Source organism: Canis lupus, chromosome 3 (assembly GCF_048164855.1).
Source record: "Canis lupus baileyi chromosome 3, mCanLup2.hap1, whole genome shotgun sequence".
Taxonomy (NCBI): Eukaryota; Metazoa; Chordata; class Mammalia; order Carnivora; family Canidae; genus Canis; species Canis lupus.
Window position 1 is genome coordinate 25,174,554 of NC_132840.1, and position 15,458 is coordinate 25,190,011.

At 47.4% G+C, this 15,458-nt stretch overlaps 1 protein-coding gene across 16 annotated transcripts in view; it reads right to left on the reverse strand.

Moving 5' to 3' along the window:
* FANCA (FA complementation group A) overlaps positions 1–3,579 on the reverse strand; it is a 61,970-nt gene extending 58,391 nt beyond the window's left edge. For all 16 annotated transcript variants that reach the window (XR_012027874.1, XR_012027876.1, XR_012027875.1 and 13 more), the window contains exons 1-5: positions 3,423–3,579; positions 2,778–2,887; positions 2,326–2,410; positions 436–578; positions 209–304 (exon numbers count right to left, since the gene is read on the reverse strand). Coding sequence is in view for 10 of the 16 variants with exons in the window: in XM_072819624.1 (XP_072675725.1) it covers positions 209–304; positions 436–578; positions 2,326–2,410; positions 2,778–2,887; positions 3,423–3,501 (513 nt within the window). In the remaining 6 variants the exon portion in view is untranslated. The remainder of the gene's footprint in view (positions 1–208; positions 305–435; positions 579–2,325; positions 2,411–2,777; positions 2,888–3,422) is intronic.
* Between the last annotated feature and the right edge of the window lie 11,879 nt (positions 3,580–15,458).

The following is a 15,458-nucleotide window of genomic DNA, read 5'->3' on the forward strand; positions in this document are numbered from 1 at the left end:
CCGACTCTGTGATTAATGAGATGCTTAAGAATCCCTAAGATCTCCCTCTGCCTGTGTCTCTGCCTCTCTCTCTGTGTCTCTCATGAATGAATAAAATCTTAAAAAAAAAAAAAATTCTTAAGAACACATCGGGACCCTACTGTCTTTTCAAATCAACAGAACACGGCTTGAGAAACCTCTAGAGTCAGAATTACAATGTCAAATTTACCTGTACTTCCCGTAGTTCTTGACAGAAGGAGAAACGAGAGAACATACTATGTGCTAATAAATACTGAGCCACCTCCAACACAGAAGACAGTTTCTTCTGAAAAGAGAGATTAAATCTTTAAAAAAAAAAAAAAAGCAAATACCTGAAACAACATTATAGAAATGTCCTATTTTCCCAAATAGCTTAAAGTAATGAGTAAGCACAGTTAGTTAATCACCGTGTCTTACCCTTTGCTCTGCGTTCAGCAGAACCCTGTGGGTGGGTTCACCATTAGAACTACAGATCTGCATGATGCTGGAGGCAACTGTCTGGCTGGACAGCACGGCCACTGGGACACCCAGTCTCGAGGCTTGATCTCGTAAAGCAGAGCCTTAAAGACAGAATAGACATTTTCCTTAAGAAGACATCCAGATGGCCGACATAGGTAAATATGCTCAACACCATTCATTCATCATCAGTGAAGTGCTATTCAAAGCACAAGGAGATGTCACCTCACAGCTTTCACAATGGCTAGTCTCAAAAACATACAAAGCAAACTGTTGGCAAGGATGTGGAAAAAAAGAACCCTTGTGTGATGTTGGTGGGAATGAAAACTGATGCAGCCACTGTGGAAAACAGTATGGAAGTTTCTCAAAAATTACGGGTGCCTGGGTGGCTCCATGGTGGAGCGTCTGCCTTCAGCTCAGGGCGTAATCCCGGGGTCCTGGGATCGAGCCCCACATCAAGTTCCCTTCATGGAGCCTGCTTCTCCCTCTGCCTGTGCCTCTGCCTCTCCCTCTCTGTGTGTCTCTCATGAATAAATAAAATATTTAATAAATAAATAAATAAATAAAATCTTTAAAAAAATTAAAACCAGAATTATTATATGATCCAGTAATTCTACTACCCAAAGAAAACACCTTTAACGGGGATCCCTGGGTGGCGCAGCGGTTTGGCGCCTGCCTTTGGTCCAGGGCGCAATCCTGGAGACCCGGGATCGAATCCCACGTTGGGCTCCCGGTGCATGGAGCCTGCTTCTCCCTCTGCCTATGTCTCTGCCTCTCTCTCTCTGTGACTATCATAAATAAATAAAAATTAAAAAAAAATTTAAAAAAAAAAAAAACAAATTAATGATTTAGTTGATATGTTTCTGAAATGATAGTCATTTCATAATAAAAATGTGAATGGCCAGAAAGTAACTTATTTTTTTGTTATCCCCAAAAAACTTCCCCAATCTCATATCCTCACAATGAAATATCCTGAAATATTCTTAAACCTAGAAATATCCTTCTGTCAATGAGGTACTTGTTATGTCCCATGTTTTTCCAAGGGACACTTTGGTTCCTCCTGCTTCTCAGTCCTACGTTGAGTCAAATATTGTTTGAGTCAAACACTGTTTTTAAATAACAACTTCAGGGATCCCTGGGTGGCGCAGCGGTTTGGCGCCTGCTTTTGGCCCAGGGCGCGATCCTGGAGACCCGGGATCAAATCCCACATCGGGCTCCCGGTGCATGGAGCCTGCTTCTCCCTCTGCCTGTGTCTCTGCCTCTCTCTCTCTCTCTCTCTCTGTGACTGACTGACTGACTGACTGACTGACTAAATAAATAAATAAATAAATAAATAAATAAATAAATACTTCAGGGGCAGCCCAGGTGGCGCAGCGGTTTAGCGCCGCCTGCAGCCCGGGGTGTGATCCTGGAGACCCAGGATCGAGTCCCACATCGGGCTCCCTGCCTGGAGCCTGCTTCTCCCTCTGCCTGTGTCTCTGCCTCTCTCTCTCTCTCTCTCTCTGTGCCTCTCATGAATAAATAAGTAAAACCTTTGAAAAAAGTAAAATTGGGCAGCCCGGGTGGCCCAGCGGTTTAGCGCCACCTTCAGCCCAGGGCGAGATCCTGGAGTCCCGGGATCAAGTCCCACGTCAGGCTTCCTGCATGGAGCCTGCTTCTCCCTCTGCCTGTGTCTCTGCCTCTCTCTCTCTCTCTCTCTCTCTCTCCTCTCTGTGTAATAAAATAAATAAAATCTTTTAAAAAAATGTAAATTAATAAAAATAAAAAAGTAAAATAAAATAAAAGCAAATCAAGGTCACCTTACATAAGGCTCCTCCATAACTCCATTTATTAGGGAAAATGAGCTCTTACCTATGAATGAACTAGAAAGATTAGCAGAGGCCTCGGGATCACCCAACTGATTGAGACACAGTGTTTTACATGCTGGACCTTCTACCTGGAAACCAAACACAAAGAACTCTCTTTGTAAAACTCAAGCTGTGTGAGCATAGAAACAATCTGTGTATAGAACACTTGCTCACTGCACTATTCTCAAATATTTTGAGGTAGACATTTTTAAAGTGAAAGCTACCAAAGTTTTTTTGAGAAAAACTAAATTCACTCTGAACTTACTGATCTCTCCAAAGAGAAATAAATGCTCCCCATCTCTTTCCTGCCCTGCCCTGCCAACATTTAACGGATGCTCCTACCAGATACTCCTGAGGCTTTTCTCAGGCGTCTCCACGAAGATGACGCTGTGGCAGGGGGGGGGCAAAACCCCCAACTGAAATCTGCTTTCAGAGGCCAAACCGGTGCCCTCTTACCTCAAGCAGAAGGTCGTCCAGGTTCAGGTGGCGTCTCAGGAGGTGCACGGCCGAGTCCTGCAGCCTGTGCCCCCTCCCGGGGCCGCGCAGCTGCCTCTCGACCCGTCCCGCTGGGGGGAAAGCAGTTCACAATAGGACAGCAGCCCTGAGGAGCCCTGTGCAGGGACGCGGCCACGTTCCCGCCCCGAGGTCATGCACCAGGGGACGCGTGAACCCGGAAAGCCCCACCCCACCCCCACCTGAGGCGCAGCTCATGGAACGACGGACCTGCAGGTCCCCAGGGTCCAGCTAAGGAGAGACGGAGGCACTGTCAACGGGACAGAGCACACTGGCCCGTGGGGGTCCGGGGCAGGAAAGGGCACGTGGGGGGAAGCTGGGGACACCCAAGTGCGCTCTGGGTCAGCGAGCAGCGCCGCACGAACGCCAGGAATCCCGGGGGCCCAGCTGTCGTCCCTGGGTGTCGCTCCTGGACGCCTGGGCTCCACTCTCACGTGCCCACCTCTCCTACCGCCCCCGGCGTCCGCTGCGCCCTGCCGGGCCCCGCAGCGGGGGAGAGCCCGAGACCGCGGGACCAGGGGCCTGGCGCCCGGCGGCGGAGGCTGGGGCGGCGCGGGATCTCAGGGCCCGGCCCCAGCGCCCTCTTACCCAGCAGCTCGGCCCACGTCCTCCTGCGGCTTCCCGAACTGGAGCCCGACGCGGCATCCTGCGTCCGCAAGTCCGACATGGCGGGAACTCAGCATTCCCTCAGCTGCTCGGGGCAACCGGCCCGCGCTGCCTCCCCGTTGGCTGCGGCCCGCGCGGCCTCCCCATTGGCTGGCGCCTCCCAGGTCCCACCCCCTTGGGCTGGAGGCCACGCGCCGCGGCCATCTTGGGGGTGGCGTGTGGCGCCATGTTGGTGGTGGCAAAAGCCCGGGAGGAAGGTGTGGGAGTCCTGCACAAAGGACAAGATTGCGGTTGGCGGTGTGGATGCAGAGTGGCGTCGAGTGCCAGAAAACCGGAATCCTTGTGCATTATTCCTGCGTATAAGGACTGAGAGTTGGTCATGAAGAAACAAGCCTACAAAGCTAGAACCGGGAAGACGCTAAAACGCGCGGGCCGGGCCTGGTTCGTCTGTTGGGAGTCGGTTCGGTCCCCGCGGGGACTGTGGCAGGATGACCCTCTGCCCCTGCGGACACAGGCCGCGGCCAGCGACACTGACTTTAACTAAGTGTAAACGGTTGCAGGTGCCTCCCGAGAGCCGCCCACCTGCCCAGGTGTCCCAGGTGTTGAGACTCCAGGCGGCGGGCCCTCTGCGGAGGTGGTATCTTTTGTGGTGTCTTTCCCTCCATGCTGTGCCTGTAAGATTCATCCACGTTGTGCTGCGCTGCAGTTGGTTTGTTTTCATGGCTGTGTACTATTCCACTGGATACATAAACATATGCACATAAGTGATAACTTACAAAACCTATTTTCTGTGCATTATGATGTTTTCACATCTTAAAAAGCCTTTCTGGCTGGGGAGAGACTCGCTGACTTTAGAGATGACGAAAGGCCCACAGGAGCATGCCCTCTAGAAGACTACCCGCCCCAGAGCCAGAGCTCCTCCATCTGGCTCCAATCCCAGGAGGCAGTATTCTTCTGCCTAATCATCCATGGCCAGGTGCCAGGCAACTGAGGACCACTCCTGTAGCCCAGAGCCCACCCAAATTGTTCAGACTACCCTCTCCGAGCTGTTTACACTGCCTAGCCTAGCCTTCCCTGAGAAAACCACAATAAAGACCTTGATGGAAAGCTTGCTGTCCCTCCTGCCTTATTTCCTGTGTCTAAGACTGGGGGACATAATAAACTTTGTGTGTGTGTGGGGGGGGGTTGGTCTGTTTTTTAAAGATTTTATTTATTTATTCATGAGAGACAGAGAGGCAAGAGACACAGGCAGACGGAGAAGCAGGCTCCCTGCAAGGAGCCCAATGTGGGACTCGATCCTGAATCCCAAGATCACGCCCTGAGCCGAAAGCAGATGCTCAACTGCTAAGCTACCCAGGTGTCCCAATAAACTCGGTTTTTTTTTTTTTAATTTTTATTTATTTATGATAGTCACACACAGAGAGAGAGAGAGAGAGGCAGAGACACAGGCAGAGGGAGAAGCAGGCTCCATGCACCGGGAGCCCGATGTGGGATTCGATCCCGGGTCTCCAGGATCGCGCCCTGGGCCAAAGGCAGGCGCCAAACCACTGCGCCACCCAGGGATCCCTAAACTTGGTTTTTAACTGAGTCTCTCTGTGTCTTCTCTTGTGACCATTTCACAAGATTTTTTTTTTTCCCAGCTAAGGCTAGGGCAACTTAAGGTTAGGATTGATACCTCCAAGCCTGGTTGACACAGCATGGGGCTGGGGAGCCAGCAGTGGACAGAGGGCTGTAGGGTTTTCACATTGGTGAACCATGGGGTGGGGTGAGTAGACTAATGCTGGCTCATTCCTGTTGATAATGAATTGTAGAAAGCCAATCAAATAATGACTCAAGGCTTTCTTGTCACCTCAAATTGAAAGAACACATCTAGATTTGTTTCAACAGACTTTACCATATATCATGTTTATGCATATATGAAAAAACATAAGTGAGAAATGCATTGAAGGTATCCTGAGCTCTAACTTCAGAAGAAGGGTGAATAAGAAAATCTGCTCAGTTATCCTGAGTAGAAAAACCCAGTTCTTCCTTCCTATGTGAACCTTACCCCTGAGTATGTCTTCTGCCTCTGGTCCCCAAATGCGTGGGGATTTTAACCTCAAGCAATTCTCTGTGACACCAGCTGGGTGTACTACAACTGAACTCAGTTCTGGTTTTTTTTTGTTTTTGTTTTTGTTTTTAAGATTTATTTATTTATTTATGAAAAACACAGAAGGAGAGAGAGAGGCAGAGACACAGGAGGAGGGAGAAGCAGGCTCCATGCTGGGAGCCCAACGTGGCACTCAATCCTGGGTCTCCAGGATCGTGCCCTGGGCCAAAGGCAAGTGCCAAACCACTGAGCCACCCAGGGATCCCCCTGAACTCAGTTCTGACACTATTTATTGGGAGACAGTGTCAGATCCCATAGGTAAAGGACTCAGTTTTGGCAGTCAGCCCCCCACTTCAGATGCCAGTTCCAAATAGTTGGTCCTCAGATCACCAACAATGTCTGTCAACAAATCAGGGGTTTCCAGGGGCTCTCACGACCCCCTCCTCAGATTTCATTAATTTGCCAGAGTAGCTCACAGAAGTCAGGGAAACACATTACCAGATTATTTTTTTTTTATAATTTTAGCTTTTTTAAAAAAAGATTTTATATATTTATTCATGAGATACAGAGAGAGAGAGAGAGGCAGAGACACAGGCAGAGGGAGAAGCAGGCTCCATGCAGGGAGCCTGACGTGGGACTCGATCCTGGATCTCCAGGATCACGCCCTGGGCTGAAGGTGGCGTTAAACCGCTGGGCCACTGGGCTGCCCCATTTACCAGATTATTAAAGGCTGTGAAAGGGGCACCTGGGGGTTCAGTCAGTGAAGCATCTGCCTTCGACTCATGGCCTTGATCCTGGTGTCCTGGGATCCAGCCCCATATTGAGCTCCCTACTCAGCAGGGAGTCTGCTTCTCCCTTTCCCTTGGACCCTAACTTGTGCTCACTCACTCTCTCAAATAAAATCTCTTAAGAAAAAAAAAAAAAAGCTGTAATAAAGGATACAGGTAAGCAGCCAGATGAAGAGATACACAGGGTGAGGCCCAGGGGAATTCTAAGCACAGGCTATCTGCCTTCATGGAATTGGGGCGCATCATCCTCCAGGTATTCTGTTTGCCAGCCTGGAAACTCTCTGAACACTCGACTTTTGGGATTTTACAGAGGCTTCATGACAAAGGCGTGATTGATCATTAGCTCCATTTCCAGCCCCTCTTCCCTCTCTGGAGGACAGGGACAGAGCCAAAAATTCCAAGCTTCTAATCATTACTTGGTCTTTCTGGTGACCAGCCAAGCCACCCGGGGACCCACACAGAGTCACCTCATTAGAATCAAAGATGCTCCTCGTGTTCTTTTTTTTTTTTTTTTAAGATTTTATTTATTTATTCATGAGAGACACAGAGAGAGGCAGAGACAGAGGCAGAGGGAGAAGCAGGCTCCTTGAGGGGAGCCAGATGTGGAACTCGATCCCCAGACCCCAGGATCACAACCTGAGCCAGAGGGAGACACTCAACCACTGAGACACCCAGGCATCCCACTCCTAGTGTTCTTATCACTTAGGAATGTACAAGGATTTCAGGAGCTCTGACCTGGGACCAGGGAGCAGAGCCCAATATGTATTTTGTATCAACTCACAGAGGGTTAGAAGAGCTGAATCATCATTCAGCTGAGTCTCAACATCCAGATTTTCACAGAATATCATCCTGTCAGCCATAATTTGTGATGCCGGAGGCCCTCAAAGAGCGCCCACTGACAATTCCTGGATTGTCTTCCAAACCACTGGAAACCACCTACATTCACATTTGTGTGCAGGCTACAACCACCCTGCAGAACTATTGCCAGGCCCAACCCAGACCCGGAGCTGTTCAATTTGGGATCAATGCCCACAAGACCCCATGGAGGGTGATAAAAGCTGGGCAACATGTGACTTGTGCTGTGGGTTGCAAGACATGACCACAAATTCTCCTTCACCATCAAGAGGTGGGGGTGGGGTCTAGGGCAGCCCGGGGGCTCAGCGGTTTAACGTCACCATCAGCCCAGGGCGTGATCCTGGAGACCCAGAATCGAGTCCCACATCAGGCTCCCTGCATGGATCCTGCTTCTCCCTCTGCTTGTGTCTCTGTGTCTCTCATGAATAAATAAACAGCATCTTAAAATAATAATAGTAATAATAATACTGAATATTGCCTCAGGTCCTGCATGGAGGATGGCGACCCTCCCCCACCCCCTCCCTTCTCAGGAGTGATACCCAGGAAAACAGGAAGATCTGAGTGGGAGTCATGCTCACTCACTATAGCCCAGGGGTGGAACCCTCCCCACTTCTCAACATAAATCCAAACCCCTAACATTGCAAGCATCAGAGCAGGTGTCCACTCACCACTTCTCAGGAACAGCAAAGGAAGGAGATGCATGATCTTCGTTGTTTCTTTTTTTTTTTTTTTTTAAGATTTTATTTATTGGGGGATCCCTGGGTGGCGCAGCAGTTTGGCGCCTGCCTTTGGCCCAGGGCCTGATCCTGGAGACCCGGGATCGAGTCCCACATCGGGTTCCTGGTGCATGGAGCCTGCTTCTCCCTCTGCCTATGTCTCTGAGCCTCTCTCTCTCTCTCTGTGTGTGACTATCATAAATAAATAAAAATTAAAAAAAAAAAGATTTTATTTATTGGGACGCCTGGGTGGCTCAGCGGTTGACCATCCATCCGCCTTTGGCCCAGGGCGTGATACTGGAGTCCTGGGATCAAGTCCCACATCGGGCTCCCTGCATGGAGCCTGTTTCTCCTCCCTCTTCCTGTGTCTCTGCCTGTCTCTTTGTGTGCGTGTGTGTCTCATGAGAGGCAGAGACACAGGAAGAGGGAGGATAAGCAGGCTCTATGCAAAGAGCCCGATGTGGGACTTGATCCCGGGACTCCAGGATTAACCCCTGAGCCCAGGATCATGCCCTGAGCCAAAGGCGGACACTCAACCGCTGAGCCACCCAGGTGCCCTGATCTTCGTTGTTTCAAACATGGAAAGGACGTTCCCCCACAATTACAAACGTAGTGAGCACATGCTCACTGATGAATGACACTAAAGGAGCAGAGGAACACTGACCCGTCCACAGTCACACCCTGGGACAGTCACCGTGAATGTTTTACTGCACAGCTTTGAAGAAAGCTTTCTGCCTTGCAAATACTTTTTTTTTTTTTTTAACAGCTGCTTTATACTCTTTTTTTTTTTTTTTTTGTCCACAGTAACTCATGGACATCTCTGTCAACGGAGCTATCACCCCCTCTTAAATCCTTTTGCTTCACAGTGTTGTGTTGTGGTGCCCTCACTGATTGCTGAGTAGGTGAGTCTTTCCCCTGGCCCCTTTGAGGACTACAGGTTTGTTTTTATTGCCTTAGGATAAAATGCCACATAGCAAACTTTCTGGGTCAAGACCACACATACATTGTTACTTGCTTTTTACTTTGTGACCATATAAGGTCCTTACTGAGTGAAAATTCAGGTGTGCAATAGAAATACTGTGTTCCAAATCCAGCGACTTTGTTGCAGGGTTCCTGACTCAGGTGCCTGCAAGTACCCTCAGGAAATCCTGGGATTCCAGGATACAGAATATTAAAAATGTTTATTTGACAGACTAGAGTCTGTCAAGGTTTGATAAAATCCTTTTTTATTACCTTACTCAGGAAATTCTTTTTTCATTAAAGGTTTTATTTATTTATTCATGAGAGACACTGAGAGAGAGGCAGAGACAGGCAGAGGGAGAAGCAGGCTACCTGAGGAGCCCGATGTGGGACTTGATCCCAGGACCCCGGGATCATGACCTGAGCCGAAGGCAGATGCTCAACTGCTGAGCCACCTAGGCACCCCACTCAGGAAATTCTTTACAAAAACTGGCCTTTCTTTCCTCCCTCCCTATTTTTCTTTCACTTTGAGTACATGATGCTACAGGTTGCTGCTGTTCGGTGGCACAGCCTTGCTCCATGCTAAGGCATGAGCATATCCTACCCTACCCCCCTATACAGTGAAGTAAGTGGCCCTAGAAAGATCTGTCCATGTTCTAACTGGCTTTCTGTGAAGATGACTAACCTTACTGGGAATTGGGTCTTTGTAGATCTTTAGTTAAGGATCCTGAGATGAGCTTGTCCTGGATTATCGAGGTGGGTCCTAACCCACTGAGAGCAGTCCCTCCATCACTGACATGGCCCTATATGTCAGGACACTGTCTAGCACTTAGAAATGGATCCATAGGAATGCCTGGGTGGCTCAGCAGTTGAGCATCTGCCTTTGGCTCAGGGTGTGATCCCTAAGTCCTGGGACTGAGTCCCACATTGGGCTCCCTACATGGAGCCTGCTTCTCTCTCTGCCTCTCTCTCTCTGTGTTTCTCATGAATAAAGAAATAAAATCTTAAAAAAAAAAAAAAAAAAAAAGAGGGATGCCTGGGTGGCTCAATGGTTGGACGCCTCCGTTCAGACCAGGGCCCAGTGCGTGATCCTGGAGTCCCGGAATCAAGTCCTGCATCGGGCTTCCTGCATGGAGCCTGCTTCTCCCTCTGCCTATGTCTCTGCCTCTCTCTCTCTCTCTGTGTCTCTCATGAATAAATAAGTAGAATCTTTTTTATAAAAGGATCCATAAACACTTGTTTAATTGAGTAATTTTTGTTTAAAGAATCTGTTGTTCGGGCAGCCCCGGTGGCCCAGAGGTTTAGCGCCACCTTCGGTCTAGGGTGTGATCCTGGAGACCCTGGATCGAGTCCCATGTCAGGCTCCCTGCATGGAGCCTGCTTCTCCCTCTGCCTGTGTCTCTGCCTCTCTCTCTCTCTGTCTCTCTGTCTCTCATGAATAAATAAAATCTTTAAAAAAAAAAAAAAAAAGGAATCTGTTGTTCCAATTTTACCCTAACAAGAGAAATGGAAGTTAGGCCACTCTTCGCCCATCAGAGATTCAAAAGTTTAATCATATGCTGATGCTGTGAGCGTAGGGAAATAGATACATTAGCATTACCACTGGGAAAGTAAACTGGCACAGCCTCTGTGAGGGCTGCTTGAATAATAATTATCAAAATACTGAGTTTATATATCCTTCAACCCAGCAAGTCTGTTTCCTAGGATTTATACTGAACATGCGTAAAAGTGTGAATGTCAACTATATGTCCACAGAGTCCAAGGTACTTGGGACAGCAGCAGTTCAACCAACGATATCTTCACCATCACAAGCCTGTGCTAAGTATGAGGTTATTCAGTCAAGACTGGAACAACCTACATGCCCAGCAGATGGGGATCTTATGGTGCCCCACTAAGGGACATTCTGTAGTAAAGAAGGACACAGACACCCTGCACACTGGTTTCCCTCACTGGTGAGTGAAAAAGCATAGCACAGGACAGGGTGTAAAATAAGTCTTTCTGTGTGAGAAGGAGATGATATATTTGTAATAAGACTGTATGCGGGGTCAGCATGTAGTGGAAGATTTCTCAATTTATAACTTTGCATACCTTTGAACATCAAACCAGTCAAATTAGCCAACACCAATTTGCACAGTTATTTCTGTGTTCTTACAAATTTCAGGGCCCACACAGCCCTTTGAAGCTCATCCCACCAGCAAGATCACTTGTCAGCTGTGATGTAAAACTTCCTTTACTCCAGGCTGTGAGGAAGACAGGATACCAGAAAAAGGATCATACAGCAGCTAGTGTCTGAGTAATACATTTGGAAAGTCATGGATTCATTTTTAACCATCCTGTATTACCTGTTCAAACATGAATCAATTCAAACTTTGTAAAGGACTTCAAATGTCTTCAATAGGAAGCAAACAGTGTCCTCAAGTACGTCCCTACTCTTGATATCCTCTCCTTGTCCTATGTCACACAGAACAGCCCTGCCTGCTGTCCTCTCCACTTTCCATGACCTTCTAGGGTTCCCTCTTGTTCCCTTGGCAGGGCTCTGGAACTTCAGTATCCCGTCCCATGCTGTGGATTTCCTCCTTCCACCCTCTCCCCCTGTTCAGACTCAACTATGTGTAACCGCAGTGTCTTGAAGAATGCCCAGTCTCAGGGCCCTTCCTTGGACCTGTCCTGTGCTCCATTTCAGAGATCAACCATGGCCTGGCTCTATCTGGCATCCCTTGGGATACATAGCCTTTATCATTATCCCAAAATAAACCTAATGTACAAAACCATGGCCTCTTGAATTTCAGCTTTTCCTCTTGGACCCTTAAGCCCTGCCTGGCTGCAAGGAGCATGACAAAGAGGGCATTCAGGGGCCTCTGAATCATGGCAACAGGGGGCCTGGATGCTCACTGCCCTCAATGTGCATGGGTCCCTTGAGAGAAGCTGACCTGCTTTTTAATCTGAAGTAGAATGAATAAGGTGGGGGCAGAGAAAACCTTTGCATTCCATCACCACAGGTGAAGTGGTTCTGCTTGTGCCTGGGGGAGTACACTGGTCTCTAATCTCAAATTGTCTTTATTATTAAACCAAATTGCCCATGTACCTGACTTGCTCTGAACTTTGTCTCAAAACACTCAGAGCATTCTTATGACGTCATCTTGGGCCCTGGAGCCCTGAACTGCTCTCCTGGAATGATGTAACTGTAGTCCACAGCCCACCAGTGAATCCAGCACTGAATTATGTTTTTGAACCCCATCAGGAGCCTAAAATTAGGACCCTATAGCTTTTGTGTCTGCAAAGATGCTCAGAGGTATAATTTCTAGAGCTTTTTAATCTATGGCCATCTGCAGTTATGAGCCACCCACCCCTCTGATTGCATTTGCCATGGTATGGGCATGATCTACACATGGTTTCCTCAAAGCATCCAACACAGACTACGGGAAAAAACAACATAATTGGTGGGGCTCCTGGCTCACATAAAGCACTGTAGCTCCTACGCACCTACAGAGACTGTGTTTCTTTGTGTGCTGTTTCCACTGAGAAGGGGTGGGGAGGGATCTGGGTGGATTTTCCACTAGTCCCTCCCAAGCAGAAGGCATCAATGCCCAGTGCTCACCAAATATGTGTGAACAAACAGCTTGCACCACAAGATGAATATTTGGGAGCATCTTTGCTAATGTGATAAAGTCATGAAGTAATTCTCTAATTCCAATTGGTGGTTAGTCAATATACTCAACCTTTCTATCCTGTCCTAAAGCACAGCAGCCTATAGTGACTGACGATGTCCCTTCCCCAAGATTCTACATCTACTGGAAATGAAGAATAAAGAATGTGTTTTTAGGAGTAGGCTACAGGTGATCCCTTAACTATCAAAATTACCTTCATCCAAAGCTTTCCAAGTTGAGTTAATGATCGACCACAATCAATTTCTATTGTTCTCAGTTGAAACTCTTTTTAAATAGCTGGAAATATGTGGCTTTATTTAAATTTATTTATTTAAATCCAAGTGGCAAGTTCCAGTTATGGAAGGGCTAACATTTCTTTGATTCTGATGTTCTGTGGACAGATAGCTAAATGTTTTAACTCTGGAGCCACTTTCACCTCAAATAAACCCCAGTTCCCATCTTAACCAGGAGCTGCTCAGCTTATGGTAAAAAGCAGGTATATGTTCTTTCCCTTGGTGCATGTAGCCCAGATGAGGATCAGTTTACCCACGAGTTCATTCTGAAGTCATGAGCCCTCCGTGGGACTTAAAATATGCATTAGACTTTTTTTAAAAAAGATTTTATTTATTTATTCATGATGCATTAGACTTTTTTTTAACTTTTTAAAAAAATTATTTATTTATTTTTATTGATAGTCACACAGAGAGAGAGAGAGAGAGAGGCAGAGATATAGGCAGAGGGAGAAGCAGGCTCCATGCACCGGGAGCCCGACGTGGGATTCGATCCCGGGTCTCCAGGACCGCACCCTGGGCCAAAGGCAGGCGCTAAACCACTGCGCCACCCAGGGATCCCCTGCATTAGACTTTTTAATCAAAAGTATGAGTTGGAAAAAAAAAAAAAAGTAGGAGTTGGGCTTGGTACTCTTCCACAGGAAGGAAATGAGGAAATAGTTATCTTGACTTTGACTTGTGACTAAGAGGTAGAACTTGTCACTGTACCTAGAGTTCCCACCAACCAGGTCAGAAGCTAGTTGCATCTAGTTGCCTAGAGTCCTGGGAAAATTTGATCAGGTTTCTCTTCTAGTGGATTCATGCATCATTTTTTTTTTAAGATTTTATTTATTCATGAGAGACACACGGAGAGAGGCAGAGACACAGGCAGAGGGAGAAGCAGGCTCCTCGTAAGGAGCCCAATGTGGGACTTGATCATGGGACCGGGATCATGCCCTGAGCCAAAGGCAGATGCTCAACTGCTGAGCCACTCAGGCGTCCTCATGCATCATTTCTGATTCTAAGCTTAAAAGTGGCTCTTGGCTCCCAGTCTACAATGTTGGAATCCCTCTCACTGCAACCACCACCCTTACACCATGTGGGGCTTCCTCCACACTGTAGGCCCATTTCTATGTCTCATCTGGTACTTTCTGCGGGATGGGGTGGTGGTGGTGGTAAATGACCTAAGAGGAGAACAGGTACAGTTTCTTTCTTTTTCTTTTACGTTTTTAAAAATTTAAATTCAATTTGCCTACATGTAGACAGTACAGTTTCTACGAACATCTAGAGAGCTGAAGAATGCTTCTGCTTCCTCATTTTGGTCATGGGGACAAATTTTCAGATGTCAAGAGGTAAGTACTCTTTTGGTGTATCGATTAGGTTTACTTTCCATTATGCTATTTTGAATAATCAAAGCTTTGTAAATCTTATAATTTAAAAATAAATTACTTAAGAACAAAAAAAAAAGGAACACAAATGAAATAAGTAGACCTAACTTTTATAATTTTCAGTAAAATCTCCATGTTCTGAATCTTGCTGGCTAATGTCTTGGAAGGTACATGGGGAAATCCCTGAAAAAGTTATTAATCCCAGATCAGAAAGGATATTGTACTCTTACGTGGGTGAACTCAAGGGCCACTGGTCAGCCAGGTGTGAGTCATCATCTCCATGAGCCCCCTCACCAAGGCCCATGCTCATTGAATGAGATCCTAAAACCGTGTGGTCAATTAGGGAAATGTGAGGTCCTTTGAAGAATAGGGAAGGAACTTCTTGCTACCACCCAAGCAGCTTCCAATTATGGTGATTATCACCTTCTGCTCTGCTCAGTTGCATGGAAGGGTGCCCCTCCTAAGAATGCTCCAACTATGCAGGACAGCAGGGGTGAACCAGCCTACAGTAGAAGCAATGACTCTAGTTTCTGAGGAACTGGTGATGAGACTTACATGACCTGAGGTGTTCTGAATGGAAGTCTTTATTCTCCTGGAATCTGAAAGCAGAAACCACCCCTGTGTGGGCCCATCAGGAGCCTCACTGCACTGGGGGAGGACAGTTCTCAGAGCACATACACCTGGCATTGTGTGACTGAGGAACTTTCCTAAACCACCGTATAGATGCTATTACTTCTCCACAGATAAGACTCTTCACAGGTTTCTTACTGCTGTCCTAAGGTAGACTTTGAAATTTTTCACTTACCTCTATTAATCACCACCGGGGTGGGGGTGGGGGTGGGGGTAAGAAGTAAAGATCTGACAGGGAAGATTAACCTGAGTCCTAGGTTCTTTGCACAATTTATACAGCAGATACCCTACCTCCCCCACCTCCTGGTCTCTGTTTCCTCCCACAAAGCACCAAATGCTGTTATTTTGACTGTGTAACGCTTGGAGAACTGAAAGTTGCCCAGCTATTGAATATAAAGACTTTGGCACAATTTGTCTTTATCAAATTCCTGTTTGAAGATTAACAATCCGGATGGGACCATCTGACAGTAGGGCCCCAGGTGACAGCCTATGCCCTATGCCAAGTCCTCATCCCCTTTCCTCAAGGTGAAATGGCCACCTGGTTTCTATATTCCGTTGCTTGGCATCACCAGGGAACTTGGAAAGACCTGCCACGGAATCTCCTGCTCCTCCTCCCCGCCCCCTTCCCAGGGATCCAGGTTTGGGACCAACTGCCTCACTGCCATTTATCTTCCAG